This window comes from Brachyhypopomus gauderio, chromosome 17, assembly GCF_052324685.1.
Source record: "Brachyhypopomus gauderio isolate BG-103 chromosome 17, BGAUD_0.2, whole genome shotgun sequence".
Taxonomy (NCBI): Eukaryota; Metazoa; Chordata; class Actinopteri; order Gymnotiformes; family Hypopomidae; genus Brachyhypopomus; species Brachyhypopomus gauderio.
In genome coordinates, this window is record NC_135227.1 from 15672970 (window position 1) to 15691179 (window position 18210).

General features: G+C 40.7%; 3 protein-coding genes and 1 long non-coding RNA gene across 4 annotated transcripts; 3 read left to right on the forward strand and 1 right to left on the reverse strand.

Annotated features, from left to right (window-relative positions):
• Window positions 1-295: 295 nt before the first annotated feature.
• On the reverse strand, window positions 296-5090 carry kif3cb (kinesin family member 3Cb). Its single transcript, XM_076977678.1, has 8 exons — window positions 3005-5090; window positions 2801-2902; window positions 2583-2705; window positions 1412-1530; window positions 1121-1237; window positions 906-1014; window positions 659-816; window positions 296-559 (listed from the first exon to the last, which is right to left on the reverse strand). Exons 1-8 carry the CDS (start codon window positions 4454-4456, stop codon window positions 448-450), a joined length of 2292 nt encoding a protein of 763 aa, XP_076833793.1. The 5' UTR covers window positions 4457-5090; the 3' UTR covers window positions 296-447.
• A 411-nt stretch (window positions 5091-5501) lies between these two features.
• slc30a1b (solute carrier family 30 member 1b) lies at window positions 5502-7200 on the forward strand. Its single transcript, XM_076978804.1, is given in 2 exon segments — window positions 5502-6052; window positions 6214-7200. Coding segments are annotated over 2 exon segments (1404 nt in total). The 3' UTR covers window positions 7067-7200.
• Window positions 7201-10355: 3155 nt separating this feature from the next.
• Window positions 10356-16962, forward strand: hadhab (hydroxyacyl-CoA dehydrogenase trifunctional multienzyme complex subunit alpha b). Its single transcript, XM_076977677.1, has 20 exons — window positions 10356-10485; window positions 11133-11174; window positions 11310-11380; window positions 11464-11597; window positions 11711-11849; window positions 12092-12211; window positions 12396-12498; window positions 12602-12724; window positions 12823-12941; window positions 13404-13460; window positions 13589-13698; window positions 13816-13950; window positions 14043-14214; window positions 14423-14509; window positions 14598-14738; window positions 15106-15174; window positions 15291-15486; window positions 15603-15717; window positions 16049-16194; window positions 16450-16962. Exons 1-20 carry the CDS (start codon window positions 10419-10421, stop codon window positions 16593-16595), a joined length of 2292 nt encoding a protein of 763 aa, XP_076833792.1. The 5' UTR covers window positions 10356-10418; the 3' UTR covers window positions 16596-16962.
• A 401-nt stretch (window positions 16963-17363) lies between these two features.
• LOC143480178 (uncharacterized) lies at window positions 17364-17627 on the forward strand. Its single transcript, XR_013121797.1, has 2 exons — window positions 17364-17543; window positions 17594-17627. It is a non-coding gene; the product is annotated as an uncharacterized LOC143480178 (long non-coding RNA).
• Window positions 17628-18210: the final 583 nt, after the last annotated feature.

The following is an 18210-nucleotide window of genomic DNA, read 5'->3' on the forward strand; positions in this document are numbered from 1 at the left end:
AGATTATATATCCTCTAGAGGTCAGTGTCTGTTAATGTCACAATAAATGAACATGGCGTTTCTACTGAGCCAATCACTTCACATATTTCAAGTCAATTCTAGAACAGAATAAAAAAATAAAATCTTCATCCGTGTGTAGATTATTATATGCCTTTTAAAAAGCAGTACCATTAGCAGATCACTGGTTTATTGTGCTCCTTAACCATTTACTGTTATTTTTAAGTTCAAGAATGGCATTAGGATACAGGATTATGCATAACATTAAGGTCAAAGTTTCAAGTAAACAGGAGAAAGCTGTGCTTAAAATTGTTCATCGAAAGCGTTGCTGTGGAATTAGCATACAAAGTAAACGCAGAATGAAAAACCAAAAAGCTCACAAAAAAACAGCATACAAGTCAGTGGGTAAAGATTTCAGTCCATTTTTGAGATTTCACATTCAAAATATTTTCATGGCTGGAGCAAGGCAGCAGCACATGCCCCCGTGGCTGAAGGTGGACACTGAGAACCAGATGCTTCAGAGCTGCTTGGTGTAGGAACAGCCTGACTTGGTCCTTGATACCTGGGGAGAAGAAAAAACGACAAAGGTTCCAGTACCTTTATATGGTTAACTGATAAGCCTCTTCATTGTTTAAGATATGTCAGCTCACAAGGCCCTGACCATGATCTGGCCCGCATCACGCGCGATTCTGTTGTTCTTCTTCTGTGGTGCCCAAAGTCCCGCAGTAAGTCTTGCATCCTCATCTCCGCCCCTTCTAAGTCCAGCGGGACCATGGTCGGAGGCGCCATGTCCAGCTCCAGAAGCATGACGTTTTCTGCCTGCGAAGTGGCAAAGCAGCAAATGTATTCACAATTCACGAAAATAATAAATAGCCTGTTAGATTACAGTGTGGTCAGTCTGTACCAACCCTGTATCTGGAAGGAGCTCCTGTTGCCACAGCAACCTGTGCGTACTGGCTCATTGGCCTCTTGCATCCTACCATGGAGGTCGGTCTTTGTCTGAAACGAGGGGATTTGCTGGGGAAAGAATTCCCATCAAAACATGGATTTAGTTATTAATCACTCATGATTCGTTGAATAAATAAATATTGAATAATAAAGACAATGAATAAATAATACTCACTTATCTGGAGGGAGAAGAGGTAGAATTCTCCACTGGTCCTCCTCGCTGTCAAAGTGGAGGCGATTTATGATCTTGTTTTTCTCCACGGGAGGAATGAAATTGTCAATGATGAGATTCCTAAAACCAAATAACAACGAAACATTAATTCAGCCACAAGTTAGTATTCTGATGTTTCACACTGGGTAGTCTGTTAGCATATCTATGCATAATCAATTGCCGTGTGTCTTGGAATTTGGTTGTGTGTTTCTTTGTGGGGGGGGGGGGGGGGTGTGATTGTGGTAGAGGTTATACTTGAATTTCATCTCTCTTGTCAGCTCATTTAGTGTCTGCTCCAGTTCCTGTCTTGTTGTCACATGTTCATCAATGATGTCTCCTATCTCAGCTCTCACCAGCTGCAGTTTCGCATACAACTGTGTAATAAACAACACAGAATTTGTATTTATCCTTTGAATAAAATACAGGCTGTTCCATTATAATCCAAGGAAAATCTTGAACTTGAGCTAACTTAATAAACTGAATGGATTTACATGCATGCCAACATAATTTGGTACTTATGGTAATAGTATGGTATTAATAATTAATTGAACATATCATTTACAATATCCATGATTCAGTTACATGCTGTTGCAAAAAATTCCAAACCCAGTATTCAAAAATCCATCAAATATGTCAAATATAAATTTAGAATCCAAAACAAAGAGGGAGTATATAGGAATTTCCAAAACCTGTCAGAAATCACAGGGTGATTTATGGGTGTCATGCTCTGACATATCTTGACCCAAGGTGATAGTTATACTATAGTTATACACACTGACTATATATTATATAATGCGTGCGATCTATCACGACCCGTCATCAGTGGCGCAAAAAGGGGGTATGCAGCGTATGCGACGCATAGGGGCGCTGCACTAGAGGGGGCGCCAAATCGATGCCAGAAAATTATTTGCCAAGTTGGTGGGGTGGGAGGTGGAGTGCGGGGGGGGCGCTGATAATATGTTTGCATACACCTCAGAAAGTATGTAGTTGCAACCCTGCACGTCATAATCAGACCCACAACTCCACAAACAAAATGTTATGAGCCAATTACTGGCAGTAAATCCCCCACAACCCCCACCCCTTACTGAAGAAAAACTGAACTAAAAGGTACTAATAGTTTTATGCATAGGCTAAAACTCTCACAACCTACCACAAAAGTTGTAAATTCATATAGCAAGCCTTCTACCTACTTTTTGCTAAAAGAATGCAACCATACAGGGTTCTACTTATCTGAACCCCCAGATTCATAAAAACATCACAAGTCACTCCAGTGATCAAGCCCCCCCTAACCTGGAAATAAAGGCATGCGTAAATCTTATTTAATCTGTTTTTAATCTGTTGCAAACATCCAAAAACAAAACAAACCAACATAAAACCTACAGCACTGAATTAACGTTTAAGTTGTCTATATGTGGAAAATCTCCACCTTCCTAAGCTTTTTGGTCTTAAGATCCACTTCCTGCTGTAGAGAAGAGAAGGTCTCTTTCAGTTCCACTGTCTCCTCGTCCTGTTCAAACATCAACTGTTGCATGTCCCTCTCCTGTCTATCCTATAAGAAATCACACACAAAAAACAGCAATCTGGGCAATGAGATGTGTTTACATTGGCAACCCACCGTGGTTAGTACATAGTGGCAGTTGTTACCTGCTCCGCAATCTCCTGCCTCTTTATCTCCAGCATTCTCTGCTGCTCATTGGTGTGGTCGATGATGTTCTTTCCTCCAATCAGAAGCTTACTTTCCAAGGCCTTATAAGAACCATGGAAAAGAGGATTTGATTTATTGTTTCATTTATATCTTTAAAAAACATGGTCTGCATAATAAGACCTAAATGAGCATAAAGCACTAACCTTGTATTTCGCAATCATGACTTCCATGGTCTGCTGCTCCTTAAGTAAGTCCTCCACAGTCTTTGCTTTCTCGTCCAACATGTCTAATTTCCTTCTAACCTGCGGGCTGTTATTGGCAGAGCTCTTGGCCATCTGCCCCACCTGCTGCTTCCACCAATGTTCCTCCGCTCTCTCCTCCTGCACCATCTCAACGATGTTCACCTCTAGGTTTTTAGGTGTCTCCACCTCCCCGGTGCTCATGCTTCTCTTCATCCTCACGCTATTCCTCCGCCTCCTCCTTTCTTTTGCCAGCATCCCTCGTTCCTCTAGCTGTGCCTTCAGACGGGCTATCTCCTCTTGGAATTCACGGAGCAAAGCGTCTTTGGGGTCCTCGTTGATCTTTGGCCTGTTTCTGATGTTCTTTGCTCTGTTTGCAAATCTCAGAGTGGAAAGAGTCTCCTCATAGTGACATGAAGACGGTCCAATAGTAGCGACCATGACTGTTTTAGAGTTCCCTCCTAATGAGTCCTGGAGCAGGCGTGTCAATTTGGAATCCCTGTATGGGATGTGAGAATTTTTCCCATCCACCAGGGCCGAAATGACATTCCCAAGAGCACAGAGGGACAGGTTTATCTTGGCAGCTTCTTTGAATCTTAGACCCTGGACACCTGTCTTGCTTTGACGTTCATTGCCAGCGAGGTCTACCATGTTTAACTTTCCTACACGAATGTGTTCCTCTCCGTCAACACCCATCTCGCTGCATTCAATGGTCACAACAAAAATGGCATGCGACCGTGAACTGCGCTCATTCATCTTAGTAAATCCAACAGACCTAGACTGATTTCCCAAGTTCATCACATGCTCAATTTCTTTTATGTTTTTTGTCACAACAGACGAAAGGTCTTTGACATACACGCCTAATTCTGGATTTTCCTTAAGCTCCAGTTTTTTACAGTTGTCCTTGCAAAGCAGGTCCCGGATTTCATCTTGATAAATTTCCAGATAAGACACTCTTACCAAGTACTGCTGGTTCTGAGATCTGGATATATTAGTGAAAATATGCTGAAAAGAATTTGGTATGACTCCTAATTTCTCTGGATCTGTGGGCAGCCCCTGCATGGTGTACGTTTTGCCAGTCCCAGTTTGACCATAAGCAAATATAGTTCCATTGAAACCAAGTAAGACAGAGTCAATGAGAGGTTTACATGAATAATCATACAAGTCGTATTGTTTTGAAAGCGCGTCATACACCGCATCAAACGTGAACGTTTTCAGCAGAGTTCCCGCCGATTTAGGGTTGCGCACGCTTACCTGTCCCAATTTCACATCCACTTCAACAATTTTCTCGTGACTCATCGCTTCTTCTTTCTTGTTTACAGGGCGGCACCGAACCACCACCTTGACAGTTTCTGGTTTTTTACCTATAGACGTGGACCGCGGTCGCATCAACACTGCACTATTTCTTTTGGACATTTTGTGATGTAAAAATTACGTGCGCAAAATTTTCTAACAGATCGATGTCACGGAGATGGCATCATCGTAAATTATCATCCACAAGAAAATGACGAACTTCGCATGTAGCTCAAAATGGATTTTCCGTGAAGGAAGCGTACATCCATTGTATACCGTTGCCCTTTACTCTAATCCATACACTGATCATCTCCTAAGGATGATACTAACGATCCGGCAATTGCGTTCCTCAGAGCGCGAGCGACTCCCAGCTCCCCGGTACACACCCTGCGCTGCAGACAATGGGCGCGTAGGCTATTAGGCTGTTGATAGGTAGCGCATCACTCCTACCTCCTACATATAAGATTCATATTATAGTAATACAGCGCTGATAATAACACATTTTCCTCGTTACTATTGCATTTTCAGTAGCATTAAAGGTAAACGCAAACCTATAATTTGAGAACCTCAGTCAGTGTGGAGTAGTTTGGAGAAATTCTGCTAAACTGTATATTTTTATATTTCCTAAGACGTAGGCAGTTCTAGGCCATATATAGTCTAATTCAATGCATGAATTCATATGCAAAACAATTCTTTTTTGCATTGTTGTAGAAAACACGCTAATATTTACACTTGGACTGTAGAAACAAACACAAATTTCCATTTGCTTTACATTTCTGATCAGAATTAAGTCTCATTATGTGACGCCACGAGGTCCCATAATGTTCCGCCAATAGGAAATAATGTTGGGCGTGTCCCCACGATCGTGCGGAGAAGTTCGTGGGTTCGGGTGCAAAGTCTTATATTGTGATAAAAATGGGTTGCTACGTTATCTCAGGTATTTAATTCCGAATTAATTTAATAAAAGTCGTGACCTTCGTTTATTATTTTAAAGCGTCGTTAAATCACTATTTACCAATAGCAATAGCGCATACAGAAGTTCAATTACAATTAAGCTTCTAACACGTCAATGTTTCTGCGTATTCAGAATTCTGCGTTCGGGCGAACATGTAAATGAGTGCGCATGTTTATTTTAAACTACTTTAATTGAATCCCTGATAACATAAACATGGGTTTGGGAAATTACGGAAGGCTGCTGTGGATGCTCTTCCTAACTTTTGGATTCTTTGTCGTTGAAGTTGTGATGAGCAGAATGACGGCATCTCTGACGATGCTGGCAGATTCATTTCACGTGCTTTCGGATGTAATATCTCTAGTTGTGGCCCTGGTTGCCGTGCACTTTGCGGAGAAAACACAAGTCACGAGGCAAAATACATTCGGATGGATCCGGGCAGAAATCACGGGCGCTTTAATCAATGCTGTATTTGTGATGTCTCTCTGTTTCACTATTTTACTAGAAGCTATTGGACGTTACACAAAACCTCATGAGATTGAGAATCCACAAGTTGTCATCTGGGTTGGCATGATAGGTCTCTTTGTGAATGTATTTGGTCTTTTCTTGTTCCATGGCAATGCTGGAGCCAGGGAGCATGCACTGTCTCATAGAACAGATCCCAGAAACTATGAAAAATCAGGTAGATTATCACAGAAAGAGACCCCAGACGAGACTAACAGTCTAATGGAATGCAACTCTGGTCATCGAGGTAATCATACAATCTGGTATTAATTATTAATTTGGACAGAATTATAAAAAATCTCTCATTTATCTCTATTTACAAAATCACGCCTGTATCTACCAGTGAAAAAAAAAATTCTGCACTATATTGATTTTCAATTAATTTTATACTGCACTGTTCTGATATATTTTCAGCTATTTTGAGACATCGCCTGGGTGATCAAATGAATGATGATATGTCCCTGAAGGAGCTGGAGCTCAGTTCTGAGTCATCCTCTCAGCCCAACATGTGTGGAGTCTTCTTACACGTGCTGGGCGATGCCCTCGGTTCCATCATCGTGGTTGTCAACGCTCTTATCTTCACTTTTGTATGGAAGCCCAGCAACAGCGAGGAGATCTGTACGAATCCCTGCCGCACCTCTAACCACCGGCCTGCACGTGTAGACGTGGCTAGCGTGCCTAGGCTGGCGGGCAGAGACACGGGGGACGCTTCCGTAGCCGGGCCCTGCTGGGTGCTCTACCTGGACCCCACACTCTGCATCGCGATGGTGGTCGTCTTGTTCTACGCCACCTTCCCGCTCTTAAAAGAGTCAGCGCTCATCCTCCTGCAGGCCGTGCCCAAGCGCATCAACATGCAGAGGCTGGATGGGAGGTTGAGGAACCTCGATGGGGTCCTGGCTGTTCATGAACTACACATCTGGCAGCTGGCGGGGAGTCGTATCATAGCCACGGTACACGTCAAGTGCCTTGACCCGACCTCCTACGTGGATGTAGCCAAGCGCATCAAAAACGTATTTCACGACGAGGGCATCCACGCCACCACGGTGCAGCCTGAGTTCTCCTCAGACACCACGGAGTCCCGCGTCATTGGGTGTGATCTACCCTGCTACAGACAGTGCGCCACCAAACTGTGCTGTGATGCGAGATGGAGACCTGAATCAGAAACACTCGTGGACACGACAGACCCCCCAGGACGGGGCCCTCCACTACTGCACACTGTCAACTGGCACGTCCGGCAGGATATTGATCATCTCACAGAGATGGAATCCACAGTTTAAACTAAAAGAAAAAGAGTAGTAAGACTGACCTGAGTTAGCCACATGTTTCACACTGTAGTGTGATGACTAAAACAGAGTCAGATCTGCCAGTGGTCTAATGTCTAAAAATGGTTACCTCATAAATTTTTCTAAGCAAAGTACACTATTTCAATATAACTAAACATGATGACACCTCTTATCTGAGACTGCTGAGCAATTAGATATTTGTATACATGTAACATTCATTGATTTGATGGATGGACAGTTAATTGGTGCATTTTAAGATTTTAAAGCATTTTTGGTTATAATATAGTAATTTGATTCAAATGTTTTAGAATCACTAATGCCTTTATATAGTATATGTGTACATTAAGAAAAATACCATACGTTCTGTTTGTATGTTGAGTTAATGAAAATTATTGCATTGTGTCTTATCATTAAATTATTTTTAAATTAGTATGATGTTTGTTACGAAGGATCTGCTGTCAAATGCAAGGTCTTTTATTACTACATTCATCTCTAACTGGTTAGGTAATACCTGACATGGTTTAACTTACACCAATGCTGAGATTCATAGCATTGGTCAATAACATAATATTTGTGATCTATCAATACTGTGGTTCACTTGCGTTGTCAGTGGCTGTTTTAGTTTTCAATAATTACAGCCACATATAAATGTTGCATGTGCCCAGTAGGGAGTGTCCAGCTCGCATGACATCTTTGCCCCAGCACGGCTATCCATCCAGCACCTCCCAGATGGACCATGACACCATCTAACGTATTTATGTATCTACCACGCACCAGTTGACAAACTGATTATTAGAATAGTCAAATGTCGCCTGTAAATATTCACTCTCTTTTAGTGGACTGTATGGTGGTTGAGAATTGTAATGAAATAAAGGGAAGACACAGCGTGCTTTAATGAGGACAGTGTGACGCAATTGTTAATGCGGTGTAAGGGTCACTGTGTCAAAACACAAGACAATCGAGAATAGTTCTTATTCAGTACAAGCACAGTCCTCCAATCAACCCTCTAGGATAAGAGACAGAATGTGATGTGATGTCTACTATTATGTACATTTACACAAATGTACACAATAGACCAGCCTTCAATCAGTACTCCAGATGCAAATATATACAGGTTTTATATTAGTTCCTTGTAGATTACTAGATTATAGTTCTAGGAGAAGCATTTCTCACTTTATATCACTGCACTCTATATTAAGATTAAATACAAAGAGTCTATTGAAAGCAGTTTTGTAATCTTGAGCAATGACGTGCTGTCATAATGAGCAATAATAAAACTGCTGTCATTAACTTATATTTACTATTTACATTTTATTTATTGTCTGTCCATGAGATTTTGATGCTTGTTTGTTTTATTCTCTCATCTTTTTCCGTTTATTTTATTAATGTAAATATATCTACTAGTCAGTACTTTAGTCAGTAGTGTGTTTAAATTGATAAGAAGAAAATGTGTGTTTCAGGATTGCTTGTATTGTTTACATTTTAGTGTCTTTTGTCAAGTTATTAATACAGAAGCCATTAGGTTAAAAAATACTGAGATGATCATACAACTCGAATTCAGTAGCCCGCGTGAGGGGATTGTGAGATTTGTAGGAGAGACTTCTCTACTTTAAATTACCTCTTAATACCTCTATCCTCCAGCAGGTGGCAGTGTGCACCTGCTGTTTACACGCGTTCCACGCATACCAAGGTGGACGCCCATTGCTGGGGGCAAAAATAAATCAACAAAATAAATAAATAACTAAATGAGAAAGGGATGGTGGTCCCTTTGCCAGGAAATGTTTCCTTGCAATAGATCACTCCCACTCATGCCCCATCCCACACAAATGCACCCCCCACTGCCTGCAAATCTTCACTATAGATCAGTGGTCTTCAAATCACGCTCCTCAAGGTTCAGGTCATACAGATTTTACATGTTCCCTTTCCCACATTTCCCTAAGAGACCATCAGACAAAGTGCCCATCTACACGGACGGTCCTGTTTCTTTAACAGCTAAATTAATAAAAGATAATATGTCATAATATATATTGACATAAAGAGGTCAAGGGATTATTTCACTTTTATATTTACACAGTGAGGACGCATATAGGCAGGGCTTTTTAGATTGGATAATATCCTTCAAAATAAAGGCCTCACAATAATGCAATCCCTTAACTTGCTAGATAGTTAAGAATAATAGAATCGCAAGTTGAGAATAAGAATGTCGAAATAGTCACCAGATCAGTGGCCATATCTTTACTTATTTCACTGAGAAACGCAGGATAGAATTTACACCAAAGAGAAACTGCGCGGCTTCAAGTAACTTGATGCGTGTAACTGTCATGGGACAGCAGCGGGTTTAGAGTCTCTTCACTACTGTTCCTGATCAATAACAAGAAACTACTGCGAACAGATGGAACAAGCTGGCTGTTGTAACGTGATAGCTAATTATCAGCGACATTGTTGCAAGGATTTGCATACAATACATACAATATTTGATATGTTATCTTTAACTGTTAAGAAATTGTTAAACAATACACTTCCGTTGACAACATGGACATTTTCGTCATGGTAATACGCAAATATCTCAGAACAAAACTGATATTTCTTTAACAAAAGGTGAGATATGCGGAGTTTTATAGCACAGCTGGAACAACGTAGTGGATTCAAACAGGATTTTGATTGTTCGGTGTCCTAAGTCCTTCTTACCATATTTAATGATCAGACTCAGTTGCGTATGTAATGGCTGACACCAGTGGCATTTAACCACGCTTGCTTGAACTTTATTGAGAAATCTTTTACTACTGTAAATTGACCATGGGATTGAACATGATAAAGTTTAATATGCTGATAGGCTCCATAGCCTATAAAATACGGCTATTTTACAGAGGCCATACTGAGCTAAACCTACATTAATCAGACAACGTCCAGCCAACATCACAGATGTAATTTCCAGTGGCAAGGCCACCGAGGATGAGCTCTGTCGAGATGGGGAAACGGAAAAAGCAGTTGATGCATGAGACTTTAAAATGGATTAAGGGTTGAGGCAGGCAAATTTAGAATGCTAAATAAAAACTACAACGTGCATTGATGAATAGACGCACATTTCATAGTGTATGGTGTCTGCAAGAGGTCCGAGAGCGTCGACTTTCTCCCTAAACTTACATATCCTTAAGATCTGAAAGATTATTACATAAAACACAGCGGACGCGCTGCTTCGTTAACAGGAGTCGTGCGGATCTCTGTTTAAATAGCGTGAGCGGGTCGGCCAGGGGCGGGGCCAACCTCTCTAAACCGAGTCTGATTGGCCCAGCTAGATACTGCACGCTCGCGTCTTCCGGTTGTCATCGTTGACCTAGCTACCAAGATGGCGCTACGAGCTCTGGGTGCTGTGTCCAGATTTACAATTAGGGGGAGATATACATTATTTTCAGGTATTCACACTTTGCAAGGCTATACTTAAAAAGTTCTTTACTTTTTAGGACTTTTGGCTTCCGTCCAATTAAAAATTCGGCTAATTGTTAATGCCTCATCTGTATAAGGCACGTAGCTCGCTAGCTAACTTGGTACTAGATACAAACTTTTGTGTTCAACATTGTTATATGGTTCTGTTAGCTGGTTGTACTTTGTGTTTCTGTGTGCGTATAGAAAAGGCTTCAGCTGTGTGCACCTGATGGTCTAACCAAATTAACATGTAAAGATTAGCTTGTTACATTACATTACTAACTACAAGTGTTACATTTAAAGCATTTGGTTCAAAGAAGGGGTAAATGTGTGAAAAAAATAAATGCAAACCACTTTTTATTGACCAGATAGTGCATAACGTATAAGGACGATTTATTTGGAGATTTATTAAGTCACTACTCGTGATAAAGCTGAATAAAATATAGGTAAAAGGTCAAACCCAACCTATGACGTATTGAAGAATGACTCCCACGACCAGCACGCAGCAATCAGACAGGCACATGTCTTAGCACTGACCTTCTCTCTGCATTGGCTTTCTGACTTTACACTAAAGTTTTACGTTGAATGTATTATAGCTAAAATGACTACTTTCTATTTTCCGTTGATTTGTGTAAAGGTGCCTCCAGGCGACACATCTCAGCATCATCATCTTTAATGGGTGAATACTTTGATTTATTTACATTTCATGTGATCCCCCCCCCCCCCCCCCCCCCCCCCACTTAATACTTTTTTAATCTCATTTTGCATGGAACATGTTCTAGACTTCAATTTTTCCTAATTTTATCTTGTTCAGTTCGTTCACATGTAAACTATGAGGTCAAGGGGGACGTGGCCGTCATTCGCATCAATGACCCAAATTCTAAGGTAAACTTTATTTTGACATTTTATTTTATTTTGTATTTTGCTTTTTTTTCTGTTAAAATATTCTCCCATTCTGTGCTCCATAGGTTAACACCTTGTCACTTCAGATGCAGGAGGAGCTGGCAGAAGTTATGGATGAGGTTTGGGGCAACAGTGCAATTAACAGTGCTGTTCTGATTTCTTCTAAACCTGGCTGCTTCATTGCAGGGGCTGACATAAAGTTAGTGACATGTTTCTGACCATCTTTAACTTCTGTTATCTTGTACGTTTTATTACCAAATATATGCATTGAGCATTAATTCCAGCTTTCTCATCAATCTCCAATGAATGTAGCATGATTCAGGCCTGTAACAGCACAGAGGAAGTAACCAGACTCTCTCAAGAGGGCCAGAAGATGTTTGAGAAAATTGAGAACTCTCCAAAGCCTGTTGTTGCTGCTATCAATGGATCATGTCTTGGTGGTGGACTAGAGGTGGTGGACTCGTGATAAATTTGGAATTATTTGTTGAATATTTTTAGGTTTCTGTCCAGAGTTTGTAGATTAAGATAAAAAATCTAGTGCATACATTATAGTACAATTTCCTGATTAAATTGAATTATTTGCATTTTTTTTTGTGAACACTGATTTTTAGACAGTTTGGCCTAAAATCAAATGATGTGTATTTCATAAAAGGCCTCATTTTGACAGATTCCTCTGCACACTCTGTTCTGTAGTTTGCTATCGCCTGCCAGTACAGAGTGGCCACAAAGAGCAAGAAGACTGTTCTGGGGACACCAGAGGTCATGCTGGGGCTTCTGCCTGGGGCTGGAGGAACACAGAGGCTCCCAAAAATGGTTTCTATCTCTCGAGAAGAATCATGTTTATAGAGCGCCACAAACTTGGCACACTAATGAATCTATAATGCATTTTGCAATAGTCACCTTGACATTGTTGCTTTTCCTCCTGTGAACCCTTAATAGATTGCAATTATTGAGCAGTGTTTTGTAAAAGTTCTTGAACCTTCTTGTTTTCATTTAGATTGGTCTCCCCAGTGCATTTGATATGATGCTAACAGGAAGGAATATCCGTGCAGACAAAGCCAAGAAAATGGGACTAGTTCACCATCTGGTTGATACACTCGGTAATGATGTCTTCTCTTATGTTTTATTAGTAGTCATTTCTGTTTGTGCTCTGCTTGTGGGCATGATTCAACCTGTCTTTTGAACAATTTGAAATATAACCAGGTCCTGGATTGAAGAGCCCAGAGGAAAGAACCATTGAGTATTTGGAAGAAGTAGCTATTGATTGTGCCCGTGGAATTGTTAACAAGCAAATACCACTCACCAAAGAAAAGAGCGTGATGCAAAGTATGTGTGCTTGTCATTCCTCTGCATATTTTTTTCTTTTTTTTCATTGAAGGCTGCCCTCATAATGACATTGCCTGTGTGTTCATGATTCTTTGCAGAGATACAAGACTATATCATGAGCTACCCATTTGTGCGAAATCAGATCTACAAAACTGTGGAGAAAAAAGTAATGAAACAAACAAAAGGGCTGTACCCTGCACCTATTAAAATAATCGAGGTATAAATAACTTTCTATCTTTCTATTCTTTTTTTTTGGGGGGGGGGGGGGGGGGTTGTTTCACTCTTACTGATCCTTATCATGTAGTTTGGTGCCAGATTAAACAGATAACTACATGGGAATCCGATCTGAAGCACAGTTGATCAGATCACACTTGTGAGCCAGGATTGAGGAAACCCTCATCCGTTCTTCAAAGGCGTCTAGATCTAGCTATTTTTTATCTGTTCCAGCTTCCAGTAGTAATCAAGTACTACAGAGCTTAATTTTCATGTCCCAGGTGTATTACAAGCTGAGAAAAGCTACATGCTGGGTCTCTGAGCAGCAATCGATCTGCGTTTCTAAAGCTAATGATAGAAGGATTATAGGTGGCAGTATTTTTAAAGTCTGGTATAAAGATTGAATGACCATCTCCCATTCACATAAATTAGAAACAATCTTGTTTTCCCCCATTAATTCCCTTAGTGTGTGAAGGCAGGTGTGGAGCAGGGCGCAGATGCAGGATACCTTGCAGAGTCGCAGGTAATGTACATCCATTTACAGAATGTGTGTTTAACCTGCTGCATATGCAAATTTGTTGGAATATGTTAGCAGTTTTGTAAATTAAAAATGTTTCATTTTATGTTTTTAAATAACTTTTCACACTCAAGAATTTTGGTAAATTAGCAATGACATCGGAATCCAAAGCACTGATTGGACTTTACCATGGCCAAGTTGCTTGCAAGAAGAACCGATTTGGAGTCCCTGAAAAGGAGGTTAAGTAAGTGATTTTTACCTGCACTTAGTTTTGCAGTCTGTTCCCATTTAAGGTCTTGAAAAAGTTTTATTACTTTGTAGCAAGTAAATGATCTCTTATTTGACAATCTGCCCTTTCTAGAAACCTGGCCATCTTGGGAGCGGGGCTGATGGGGGCAGGCATAGCACAGGTGACTGTGGACAAAAGCATTAACACCATTCTAAAAGACACCACAGAGGACGGACTCAACCGGGGACAGCAACAAGTTTACAAAGGGTGCGTTTGTAAGAACTACGTACCACTTCATAAATGCTTCATGCGTTTATTGTGCATCCTAATGTTGGATGTGTTCTGGTTGACACTCCCAGACTAAACGACAAGACCAAGAAGAGGAACATTACTTCATTTGAAAGAGACAGTATATTGTCCAACCTTACGGGACAACTAGATTACAGTGGATTTGAAAAGGCTGACATGGTTATTGAGGCGGTGTTTGAGGATCTCGCCATCAAACACAAAGTTCTGAAAGAAGTTGAAGCTGTAAGTTGATCCAGTTTATAGAATATTCTGTTCATGTAGCACATTTGTGACTTGGGGCTTACAGGGTTGCAGTTAAATTGCTAAGTTAAGTGTGTTAACATGGTCTATTTTAAGATGGTTTAAGGGTGTCTATATTCTTAAATGAGTGTCACTCCTCTTTAAATCCAGAATGTATAATTATTTCACATTAATTATTTTATCTTAACAGGTTATTCCTCCCCACTGTATATTTGCTTCCAACACATCAGCTCTCCCAATTGGAGATATTGCCGCTGCCAGTAAACGCCCAGAGAAGGTCAGTTGGATTTTTAGACCTTCTGGAAGAGATTTTGAGATCTTTCTGAGTAATGAGTCAATCTCAAAATCCCTGCACCTTGTCACAGGTAGTCGGGATGCATTATTTCTCTCCAGTGGACAAAATGCAGCTTCTAGAGATCATAACCACAGCTAAAACGTCTAAGGATACCACAGCATCTGCTGTGGCACTGGGCCTAAAGCAAGGCAAAGTCATCATTGTTGTTGGGGTGAGTTTTCTTGTTTGCTACCCTAAATGGGAATGGCATGCATCAAGCTATTCATTAGAACAACAAAGATTTAGTTTTTTTAGGTTGGAGCAAAATTCCAGAATGTTTCTACTTTCTATTGAATTCTGTATTTCAATCCTTATTTTACCAATGAATGTACTGTAAGCAGTTGATCTTGTTCTTGTAGTCTTGTTCAGAGCCATTAAACTTGGCTTCTCACTATCAGTTGTGTAGTTTACTGCTTTTCACCATTTCATCAATCCCTTACTCTCACTGATTTTAATCGAATGAATCCAAAACCGCATAACTTTGACAAACTTTTCCAATCCATTTGTAATTTATTAACTTGTACAGTAATAAATTGCAGGATGGACCTGGGTTCTACACCACCAGGTGCTTAGCACCCATGTTAGCTGAAGCAGTAAGAGTACTACAGGTTCGTGCATTTGCATGCATTTATATTTTTTGATCATTTGTGTATCTCCTTGTCTTAAAATGTTATTAATAGTGATCCTAGACTGTCAAGTATCTTATAATCCCTTGGTAACACAGGAAGGTGTGGACCCCAAGAAGCTCGACTTGCTGACCACAGGGTTTGGCTTCCCGGTGGGCGTTGCCACTCTGGCTGATGAAGTGGGCATCGACGTGGCCGCTCACGTGGCTGAGGACCTGGGCAAAGCTTTCGGCTCCAGGTTTGGTGGTGGAAATCCTGAGCTGCTGAAGACGATGGTTGAGAGAGGATTCAAAGGTACTGGAAACCTTCCTGCATGACCTTAATTCGTGCGTGTGTGTGCGTGCACGTGCACACAGCTGATGTTAATCGGAGTATGTGTTGGCACCAATGCTGAGTTTGTGTTTCACTAGGCCGCAAGTCTGGCAAGGGATGTTACGTCTACCAGCCTGGACTCAAACACAAAGACATCAACCCAGAGCTTGAAGAGGTTCTGGAGCTTTACAAGCTGACACCACACCCCGCAGTGTACGTTGGATTACAAACTTCAGATTTTCCTTTTCTATCTTGATCTCATGTCCACACTTCAGGACTTCTAGCATCACCCAGGAAGCAACAGTATGATTGGCTAATGTTAAATAATTTGTTTACAGTATGCATATCCCATATATGTTCAGGCTTAATGGTTTGTGTCATAACTGACAAAACTATCATACTCCCTCATCATGGAAGGTCCTTTGCTTGAACAGTGCAAGTGTATTCATGCTCCTCCATATCTCTTTCAGCATGGCTCTCTCTGCTGTTTTGCGGCATCTGTTCCCCACAATAACGCCGGTGTTCCTGTCATCTGTCCGCATAGGTCGTCTGACTCTGATGTGCAGTACCGGCTGGTGTCTCGCTTCGTGAACGAGGCGGTGCTTTGCCTGCAGGAGGGCGTCCTCGCCAGTCCGGTGGAGGGAGACATTGGAGCTGTGTTTGGTCTGGGCTTTCCCCCGTTCCTTGGAGGCGAGTAATGCCATGACAGCAGTTTTTATGACCTGAATCATACATTTAACCTATGAATCATCATTGATCATAAATGTTTTTCAGATTTAACTATTTATTAACCATTTTAATGGTGCATTATGTAAGAATATGCCATTTATCATAAATACCAAATCACAAGTGTTGCATTGACATGTCAACACTATGCATGTTCTAAAGTTTAATGTATGTTTAAATTGTATTGATGGTTTTAAATGATCTTTTCTCTTTTAATAGGTCCTTTCCGGTTTGTGGACAGCTTTGGTGCAGACAAATTAGTAGAGAAAATGAGAACTTTTGAAGAGGTGTACGGGAACCACTTTACTCCATGCCAGCTTTTGCTTGATCATGCCAAGGATCCAAGCAAAAAATTTCACAAGTGAACTCATTAACGTGCCAATGATGCTTATTATTTACTGAAATTGACTGAATTTTCTTATTGATTTTGGAAACCGAACACAGCCGACTTGACGCACTCTGGTTGTTTATCAAAAACAAATGGAGAATTACGTACGAGTAACATTACAGTAGCCTTTGTTTTTACTGACGTTCACAATTGAGTAGTTTTTGTACAAACATTTTATAGTTTTTTGGATAATAACTATTGTAATTCATCTTGTGCTGGATTTGTAAGAGCCTCCATGTCAGTGAAGTAGCTGCACTGGTCTGGGTGATCACTGGATTTCTCATTCTGTTTTGCTAGACTACAGTTTAAAACAGTCAATGGGAAAATAAATGTGAAATGTCTGAGGTTGTTTTTGAATTTTAATGAATTCAACCACTTTATGCAACTAAATACACATGGGTCAATTATTGAACAGAATGCTATTACATCCTTTGATTTGGGATTTCTCCATTAGGCTATCTTGATGTTACCTTTTAATTAATTCAATCTCCACTGTGCATAAATTACAAGCTCTACTCTAGCTAGATTACTCACATAATGAATATTTGCCCCTGAAAATGGCCCCTTGAGAATGGCACCAGCATCTCATTTGCATAGTGCTAGATGTCACAAGGTCTCTTCTGGCACAGGTGTTTAGGAATGCCAGAGTGGCAACATAAAACACAGGCCAGGTGTTTGTGAAAAGAGTTTATTGCACTACAAAACTAACATCAAAACCCCCTCATTCCCTTTTACTACTCATTATACTAAATAACTAGTCTAGTTAATCAAGAAACATCCCAATCAGCAGTATGATTTTTTTTCTATGATATCAGGGTTATTAAAATGTAAACCAGGGCTGTTTTTGTAGGCTGAGCTGGGGTGGATGCTGCATATCCAGTATTAGGGGGCATAAAACACCACCCCCCCCTAAACTAATGTATAGGTGCTACTAACCAGCTCATAAAACACCACCCCCCCTAAACTAATGTATAGGTGCTACTAACCAGCTCATAAAACACCACCCCCCCTAAACTAATGTATAGGTGCTACTAACCAGCTCGTCAATTGCTCCATCTCAAGAACCAGCAGCCTCCACCCTGGCAAAGTAACCTACAACCGACCCTGATGAGAACCAGGACACACATACCACCAGTAGAAAAGTGCAAAAGGCATCAGTAAAGAAGTTATAATAAAGCTGTTATTTACATTTAGACAGAAAGCCAACATATACTTTGTGGTTGAATTAACCCACTTATCAAGTAAAGAATACTAGTAAGGCCTTTTCTTCAGAGTATTAGGAGAATGTAGAAACCACCCACACCACTGTAAAAAGAACAGGAGTAATCACTCAGAGCCAAGCTTTTCTTTTTTGCTCAAACACCTCTGGTTAGTAATTATGAGACACACACAAACACACACCCCTTCCCTGTACCCCTCAAGCAAAACATGTTAAAAAGTGCTGATGGAAGAAAGTTATGGAGGGGACAAATGCTGAAACTAATACCGTAAACATCTCCTTTAGGGAAAAGAGACAAGGGGAGAAAAAACCCAAACAAGAGCCACTGAAGAGCAGCAGTTTAACCAGACGCTAACAGCACAACTCTTTTCAT